Below are 8,991 nucleotides of genomic sequence, written 5' to 3' on the forward strand. Positions count from 1 at the left end.
CCTTGCCTCTCTCCTTAGCACACACCCACTGCCACAAGCTGTGTATTACACACACATTGAAAGGTCTCTGAGCATTACTGGAAGGTGATGGTAGTGCAGTGTCTTCCTTTAGCCCCATTGCCCTGGAGCAATGAGGAGCAGAGAAAGGAGCCAGGCACCTATCCAGAAGGCCCAGGAAATGCTGCCATATAAGGTGTGAATTCAGAGCAGCACCCCAGACTGACCCTGACAGCAAATAAATTACCAAGTGCCATGGCTAGCCCATGGAAACATCACAGTGAAGAGGAACAATTGGAGGAAGGGAGAGCAAAGCACACAGCCTCTTTTAAAATGTCAAGCATAAGTAGTTTAAAGTATTGTTACTATTTTGGGCAAAAGCAGAGACAGTCCTGTTTTTCACCAAGAGCTAGCTGGGGTGGGGAAGAAGGAGGCTAGACAGGAAGAACTTAATCTCAGCTGCACTTCACCTTCAACTCCTGAAGTGGTGACATCCAAGCACTGAACAGTTACATACCACTTCAGCAGGGACCAGGAGAAGCTCTCCTGTTACTCCTCGCTACTGAGAAGCGGCAACTAGGAGAACAGGGCACAGTGCAGCAGCTGTTTTAAGGCTTCACACATACAAGGCCAGTGAGCTCTGTAAAAACAGGGCAATGCCTGCATCCAGTTAGGCAAACTGATCACACCAGGTCACTTAAAAAGACTTTTTTTTAATTACAGACCATGACCTTCAGGCATACAGCAGCTCAGGTGAGGGGAGCAGAGCTTCCCTTCACACCAAGCTCTGCTGTGACTCTGTGTGTGTGGGGGGGCAGTCTTGCTTGATATCTTTGTCAATAATCTGGTGCGCCCTCAAGTAAGTTTGCAGATGACAGCAATGAGGTAGGAGTGCTGATCTGCCCAAAGGTAGGAAGGTTCTGCAGAGGAATCTTGACAGGCTGGATCTATGGGCTGAAGTCAGTTGTATGAGGTTTAACAAGGCCAAGTGCTGGGTCCTGCACTTGGGTCGCTACAGGCTAGGGCCGAGTGACTGGAAAGCTGCCTGGCAGAAAAGGACCTAGAGAACACGAGTCAGCAGTGTGCACAGGTGGCCAAAAAGGCCAACAGCATCCAACCCTGTATCAGGAATAGTGTGGCCAGTGTGAGCAGGGAATTGATTGTGCTCCTGTACTCAGCATGGTTGAGTCTGCACCTCTACTACTGTGCTGTTTTGGGCCCCTCACTATAAGAAGATTGAGTTACTGGAGAATGTTAAGAGAAGAGCATTGAAGATGTTGATAGGGCTAGAAACCAGGTCTTATGAGGAACAGATGAAGAAACTTAAATTGTTTAGTCTAGAGAAGAGGAGGCTGGTGGGAAATCTTATTGCTCTCTCCACCTACCTGAAAGGAGGGTGTAGTAAGGTGGGTGTTGATTTCTTCTCCCTAGTCTGAAGTGATAGAACAAGGGGAAACAGCCTCAAATTGCACCAGGGGAGGTTTAGATGGCATACTAGGAAAAAAATAACTGAGAGTGGGCAGGCATGGGAATAAGCTACCGATGGGAAGTGGTAGAGTCACCATCCCCTGAGGTGTTCAAAACCTATGTAGACATGGCACTTTGGGACATTGGTTAAAGCCCTCCCCCACCACTCAGCTTCTAGAGCTGAGAAAAGAGGGGGGTAGCTGGCTGGGCTGCTTATGCCTGGGAGGAATGCATCAGACAACTCAGCTGATGCATTCCTCCCAGGCATAAGCAGCCCAGCCAGCTACCCACCTCTCTTCTCAAGCCTGAGTCAGGACCTAGGTTGGCCTTTTCACTCAGGACAGCCCTGGTCACAAGGCAATAGAGAATGCAGGCACTGCACCCCAACATGCCTGAAGGGAGGTCAGACTGTCTCAGGTGGTAGAGACAGCAGAGCCCAGCCTGGCAAGATACACTTCATAGCAAAAGCAAGGCAGCAGGAACATAAACTTTCCTCTGACCAAGTTATGTTCTGCAGAGGCATTCACATGTGGCAGCAGCTTTGGTTTCAGCACATGCAGACAGAAGGCAACAGAGTGCCACTTCCCCCATCACCTGGCTTTCCAAGGTCTCCATTCCCTGTTTTGTCACACCTCAGCTCACCAGGATTTCTGAAAAGCAGCAGCTCCTCCCAGGCAGCTGGCCCCACTCCCAGCCTGCACCCTTTCTCCACCCCAGCCATTCTTTCACAGGGTGGAGTCACTTTCACACACTTCCTGCCCAGAGCATTGCTCTACCAAGCTCTTGGAAACAATCTGCCATCTGCTTCATCAGCACCCTGTTATCACCTCTCTCCCCCAACACAAAAACCTGCTACTCCAGCTGCATCTTCCAGCCCTGCCTCCAACCACGCTGGGCAGGACCAAGCACCTGGAGCAGCTTCTGAGCACAGCAAGCCAGGAAAAGAAGGGGGCAGAGACATTTCTCCTTCTGTCTGTTTATTTGTAATAGAAGAGCAGCCCCATCTGACAGGGCCTAGCTCCTTCACCTCCTCAAGGCCATCAGTAATGTTTTGGTTACAGCCAGAGCCAGCAATGGGCACCAGGCCCAGCAGAGCTGCTGCACTGCCCTGCTGTCCATCTTCACCCAGGCCCATGCAGATCCAGAGGCAAGAGGTGCTCGCTGTTACACCACAGCAGGGCATGCTACAACCATCCTCTGCTGTGCTCATGCTGGGCCAGACCAGGTCTGGGCCCAAGCAGGAGAGAGCCCAGGAGGTGATTCTAGCAGCAATTATTGCAAGTCTTGAGTTTGCAGGAATGGAAACGGTCCAAGACAAGGCTGAGCTTGGCCTCCCCGACTCTGGAACAAGACACCAGCTGCCCTAGAGGATCAGCTAAGTGTGGCTAAAGCACACAGTGAGCACCCAGCTTGGGCAGAGGAAGGCAAGGCAACCTGGGCTTGTTGTGTGGGGAAGGCATTTCAGGCTGTCACAGCCCCTGCTAGGCACAGGGTATGTTGTACTGTACTAGGCAGGTCTGGGCCCTCAAGTCCCACACTCACTGCCACTAACATTCTCCACAGCCCCACTTGAGCACAGCTATGCCAGAGCAGAAACTCCCACCTGGGTGCACAAGAACCAGAAGGGGCATGCAGCACTGTGGCATGGCACAAAGTGGCACAAGGCATGGTAGAGCAGGAGCACTCACACTTGAGCTGGCAGCAGCAAGCAGCCAGGGACAAGTCTGCTCATCCCTGCAGACTGATGAGACAGGGAGAAGAGGACACCAGGACAGGAATCATTATCTTCTTTTGGTCCTACTCAGAAGGAAATGGCCTCCAGACAGAAGGGCCAGATGTAGGCACTTGGGGGAAGTTCCTTTGGAAACACTGGAATGGGACTGAAGACCCACAGCTGTGATGCAGGCAGCTGCCTCTCTGCTCAGCAACACTGAGAAACAGCACAAGCCCTCCTGGGAGAAGTTGCCCATGGCTGCTCAGAGCAGAGGGGCTGAGCATGCAGACAGGACAGCAGGGCTGGGCACAGGGGTACAACAGTCTGTAGGCACTTGACTTGGCTAGTGACACCCAGGAACAGGGGAACAGGTCCCAGCTGCCTCTGCCCCTGGGCTCTCATTGGCTCTGGGAGGGCCTTGCCCTCTAGTTGGCTTTGACCTTGCCATTGGTGATATGGATGCTGCTACCATTGTGCTGTGCTGCTTGCTGAGCCACTCTAGGCAACCGTTTGCCCTTGGTGTAGGACTGGTACCAAAAGTTGGAGAACAGGATGAAGAAGATGGTCCCATAAATCCAGATGAGGTGGATGAAGATGGGGAACTGGTACTGGCAGCTGGGCATGAAGTAATACTGAGAGATGTGGACGGAGACAATCACAAACTGTGCCTGGGAGCAAGGCAGAGCAGAAACAAGTTATTCATAGGAGCAGGGTCAGGGATTCCACTGAGACCTGAGTGAAGCCAATAGGCTTCTCTCCCACTCTGAAGTAGAGATCCTTATAGTGAGGCACAGGCAGCAGCAGCTGGCAGAGAAGCACAAGTCTCCAGGCAGCGTGCACCTCCCACTCTCCCAACATGGCTCCAGCCCCAGGGCAGCAAGCTGAGCAGTACCTACACCCTAACAAGGATGGTAGAGATGTCAGAGGCCCACAGTGAGCCAGAGCTGCTAAAAACCCAGAGTGAGAGGCTAGGGAAGAGAACTACAGCTTCTGGCTGCACCTTTCATAGGTACAAGTGCTGACCTGACAAGCAAAGGCAATGCTCTGCTCCACAGCAGACTCACCAGCTGGATTGCTGTGATGTGTTTCTTCCACCACAGGTACTTCTGAAAGGCAGGTCCGGCAGCCGAGAGCCCATAATACAAGTACATGACAACATGCACCATGGAATTGATCATGGCATGGAATGAGCCCATTCCTCCTGTAAAGACAGACTGTCATCAGCATAAGTTGATCCTCTGCAGCAGTCAAGCATTACAACAGACCCCCAGGAGCCCAGCAGGGCACAGCACGCTGGGGCTACTCTGACCCTTTCCCCAAGCTGTGCACCAGGACAGTTTCCATCTTACCTGGACCAAACTTTGCTCCCCACCACCAGCTCCAAGGCAGAACAGAGTGGTGGAAGAGGTGAAGGAATGTGACCTGTTCGTTCTTCTTCCTCAGGACAAAGATTATCTGCAACGAGAGCCCAGCAGCATCAAGGACATGCAGCCCTGGAAGAAGCTAGAGCAGGCTAGGCCACTAATTCAGTGTCTGATTTCAGTGACACTTCCTTCCCATCCAAGCTCACTGCCACCACACACTAGGCCACCCTACAGCTTCCAGAGATACAACATGCCAGTAGTGACCCAGTGCAATAGCCCAGAATGGCCTCTTTGGCAGGGATGCCAGACAAGCCCTACCAGATAAGACTGGAAAGGCTGAAGAAAGCACCTATCTCAAAGTCACTGAGCCCCAGCTCCCTACCCAGCCAGCAGTGACACAGCCTCAACAACTCACCGTATCTGTCAGTTCGATGAACTTGGAGAAGACAAAGAGCCAAGCAACACTGACCATCTGTAACAGAACAGGTTAACGTTAGAATCCCATCTCAATCTGAACATGCCCAGTAACCCCAGGCTGAAACCAAGAGCCAGAGACTGTTAAGTCCTCCACCTCAAAAGAGAGGCAGATAGCTGCAGCCTTGCTATCCAAACAGAAATGCTAAAGGCCATTCCCATCTATCAGCAGGGATACAAGAACTCACCCTGAGGGCCTTGGGGTCCTGTGAGAAGTCCACAGGGTCACATCGCCAGGTGTACCCAGTAAGCCACCCTGCCATCAGGAACTGCAACAAAAGCATCATCAGGGTGAGACCTGACATCACTGTACTTCCCAAATCTGGTGCAGAAGGGTAGGAAACAGCCTGCAAAAGGGCTTCCCATCACCCATGCACCTTGCATGCACTGCTTTATATATGCCAGATAAAGCCTACTGCCAGCAACTCACCTCATAGACTATGTAAAGTGAGAGTCCCACTAGAAAGAAGTTGTATAGCACCATGAACTTCTTCAGGTTTAAAGGCTTCCTGTTGGCCATTATCCGAGGACCCAAGGACAGTACAAAGTAGACATATGCCAGTAAGATGCCCAGCACAAGGAATGGGGACTGCATCAGTGGATAATCAGCGATGCGGGGGTCTGCAGAGACAGCACAGAGCAGTTAGCACTTTTACCCCAAGCTGCTGCCAGAGTGGAGGCAGGGACATGGCAATCCTGTTCTCTAGGAAAAGAGTGGGGTAGGGAAGGCAGTCTGGGAGTTCAGCAGAGGCTGATGAAGGGAGCCAAGCTCTGCAAGGTACAGGCTGAAACCACTTGCAGGGTAGCCTGAAGATCTGCTCAGGAGGGCACAAGTGCCCCTAAAGGGCCTGCAGAGGCACCAAGGCAAGACAGCCTTGGAACAGGCAGCTCAAAAACCCCAGAGCTGCATCTGCGTCAGGTATAGGCAGGATGCAGCTAGACCCAGACTTCAGGGATGGGCAAGTTCTGTGCCTGTGGCAGTAAAGCATGTAGTACTACCTGCCCTGCAGCTGGGCAGAGCCAAACATTCACCTGCTTTCTTCATGAAGTCCTGATACATGGTCACAAACCCCTCCATGGTGGTGGTAGTATCTGTGTGGAGAGATGAAAGGTAGATCAAGGCAGTCATCTTCTCAGAAGGACAGCCTGCAGAGCACAGTCCTGCAGACCAGCAAATTTCAAGCACAGCTTCAGAGATACAGTCATGTGTATCTGGCAGGCATTGCTCTCAGATTGCACCAGCATTCACTTCCCAGCTGTGCCACATGGTCCCAGCCTCTGTCTGAGCCCAGTCCTGTCTCCCTAGCACTTCCAGGAACAACACCAGCAGTCATTCCAAGGCAGGATCCTAACATTCCAAAACAGCTAAGAAAGCTTCCAGCCTCAGCACTGTCATCTCCAGCCCGTAAAGCCTTGCTCCTACTGTACAGGCTCAAGCATTATCACCCACAACCACCATGATGTTGCCACCAGCCCTGCCACCCATACCCACCCAGCACACTGTTCTTCCTGACCCTGGTATGAGGTCTCCAAGGGAGATGCAGAGCTGGTCCACAGAGCAGTGCTTTTGTGATCAGCACTTTTATGATCAGCTCTGGGCTCCTTCCCCTGATCCTCATCAGGGAAGCAACACAACATCACTGGAAGACCCACTGTATGAGAAAGGAAAGCTTTATGTTCAGAAACACACACCAGTTCCTGGTGTCAAGAGTTCCCAATTTCACATCCTTGCACAACACCCTCCTGACAAGAACTACCACCCTACCTGAAATGAAATTTGCACTCCCCTTTCTGACAGAGGATAGTATCCCCAGGAAGAAGCAGAAGGGTATAAGGCTGAAGGAAGGACTGGGACTCCTCACACCTGCTCAGGCTCACTATGAGCACACATCAGACAGTGATTCAGATGAATGCTCTTCAGAAGAGCAGGAAAGGCCTAGGCTCTTGCTGCTGCAGGCAAGTTTAAAACATCCTTGCCCGGATCCCTGTGCTCCCCAACCTATCCTGAGCCCACATGATACCGGAGCAGTAGGAAGAGAGGCAGAGCACAGGCCCAGCTTCACCTGACTCACCCACCTATGAGGGAGGCATTCCTCACAGCTGCTGCCAGACACTCCACCTACCCCTTCCTCCAGAAGATGCACAGAATCACTGCCCAGACACAGGCCTGGGGCAACAGGCCCTCAGCCCAGTTTCCCCAGAAGGCTTACTGCTCACAGCCCCTCCCAAACCAACAGCCAGAAGGCTGAAACCAGAGTAATCTTCTCAGTAAGGTCCCAGCTCAGAGTGTCCAGCAGCCACTGCCACCTCAAGCCTTCACCAGCCAGCACCAGCATTATTCCATCTTCACTGCAAGGGGTTGTGCTCAGAAAAGTCCTCTTTGCTCTATCACGCATGACAGCAGCGGACACTACCTGTGTAGTGCAACCAAGCACCTGCATGACAGGCTTTGCTTGGAGCAATCACCAGAGCAGCCTGGCACACCATTCTCTGTAAATCACTTCAGTGCAGCAACAGTGCTGGCTCTGTGCCTGCCCAGTCATACCCTTTGTGCTCCTCCAAACTGCGGAGTGTCATTCAGCCTCTCCACAACAGCAGCAGCAGGGTTAAACAGGTCTCCCCCTTCACCCCCATCCACCCAAGGTACCCATTCCTCCAAGAAAGACTCCAAAGCAGCCTGTACAGCCATGTACCCCAAGGACAGAGCCCAAGTAGTTTTTCTGTGCTTCAGAAAGCACAGAAGGTGGTTCCTCATGCCACCTTGGAGGCAGCTGCAGCATCAGGGCAAAGCCCACTCTGGACTTAGACCCATTATCTCCAGGGCACCAGATCACCTTGCCAACTCAAGGTTTCCAAAAGTTTCATAGCAAGTAATACTCACTTGTAATATCACTGTGACACTGTTTAAAGTCCTAGGCACTTCCAAGATTATCCAATCTCCACAGACACAGCAGAGGCCAGAAAAGTGTATCAGAAACTACAGCATCCTTGAGAGCCGCTCAAGGCTCCAGCTGCATGAAATGCAGTAAGAACAAGTCCTGAAAGCTGCTGAGCTTTATGTTGCTTTAATGGCTAAGAGCAAGCACCAAACTTGTCTGTCTAGTTTCAGCTTTCAACCACTAAATCCAGCTACACCTTTATTTGCTAGATTGAAGAGCCCTCAAGAGCTAGTTCCCAGCACAGGTACCTGACTATTCAAGCTCCATGTTTATCTTATCAAGGTGGATGAGTCAGTCTTAATACAGGTCCAGGGCAAAGACAGAATTCCTGTGGAGCCTATTTTGGGCAGGCTAGGATGAGACAAGAGCATCAATTGCCCACAAGCTCAGAGCTGTACCTCACACTTCAGGGAAACTTGTGTTTGTGCACTACAGATTATTTAGCTGACCCAGATACCAGCAAGGCTCCAGCATCACTGGCCGACTAGGACCCCAACTCTAAACAAGCTGGGAATCCCAGGACACTGGGGACTGGGGTGAGAAGACTCTCAATACAGCCTGACAGATCTGCTGAAGGCTGCACAGCTCAAGCATCATCCTGGAAACAGCCTTTAGCACCCATCTCAAGCAGCAGAAGAAACTCACTTCAACCCAGCACTAACACAAGCCCCCACCAGTGTGAACACCAACAAGCTCCTCTTACTGCTGTGCCCTGTGAAGCACCTCCAGCACTCTTACAGCCATGCATGTCACAGGAAGACATGAAACATTAGATGTGTCCCAAACATGGGCTCTGGGAAAGTACTAGGACCACTAGCTGTGCCCTGGTAAAAGAATTGTGCTACAGGCCTTCACACAAAGGACCTATGCATTATCCACAGCTTCTCTAGACAGAACATCCTGCTGCATTCAGCTAACAGCCACCCCATCATCTCCACGGAACCCCAAAGGTCTTTAGGTCTTCACAAAATCTGGTATCTACCCTGGCCTGTATGAGAGGCTCAGGGCCTTGCCAAGTTCACTCACTTATCTATGC

At 51.7% G+C, this 8,991-nt stretch overlaps 1 protein-coding gene across 2 annotated transcripts; it reads right to left on the reverse strand.

The window, feature by feature from the left end:
- Positions 1 to 2,436: 2,436 nt before the first annotated feature.
- ELOVL1 (ELOVL fatty acid elongase 1) lies at positions 2,437 to 6,135 on the reverse strand. 2 transcript variants are annotated; one of them, XM_054384041.1, is made up of 7 exons: positions 6,049 to 6,135; positions 5,447 to 5,637; positions 5,205 to 5,285; positions 4,958 to 5,014; positions 4,528 to 4,633; positions 4,243 to 4,379; positions 2,437 to 3,846 (listed from the first exon to the last, which is right to left on the reverse strand). In XM_054384041.1, exons 1-7 carry the CDS (start codon positions 6,092 to 6,094, stop codon positions 3,604 to 3,606), a joined length of 861 nt encoding a protein of 286 aa, XP_054240016.1. In that variant the 5' UTR covers positions 6,095 to 6,135; the 3' UTR covers positions 2,437 to 3,603. The 2 variants fall into 2 exon arrangements, with proteins under 2 accessions (XP_054240016.1, XP_054240014.1); XM_054384039.1 differs by lacking the exon at positions 5,205 to 5,285 and having other exon boundaries at positions 6,049 to 6,111.
- Between the last annotated feature and the right edge of the window lie 2,856 nt (positions 6,136 to 8,991).

Source organism: Indicator indicator, chromosome 10, assembly GCF_027791375.1.
Source record: "Indicator indicator isolate 239-I01 chromosome 10, UM_Iind_1.1, whole genome shotgun sequence".
In the NCBI taxonomy this organism is placed as follows: domain Eukaryota; kingdom Metazoa; phylum Chordata; class Aves; order Piciformes; family Indicatoridae; genus Indicator; species Indicator indicator.

Coding starts and splice junctions, on each gene's coding strand:
- ELOVL1 (XM_054384041.1), bottom strand. CDS start 6,094: ATGGAGGGGTTTGTGACCATGTATCAGGACTTCATGAAGAAAGCAG. Junction 5,015..5,204: donor AGGACCCCAAGGCCCTCAGG/GTGAGTTCTTGT, acceptor GTTCTGTTACAG/ATGGTCAGTGTTGCTTGGCT. Junction 3,847..4,242: donor ACATCACAGCAATCCAGCTG/GTGAGTCTGCTG, acceptor CCTTGCTCCCAG/GCACAGTTTGTGATTGTCTC.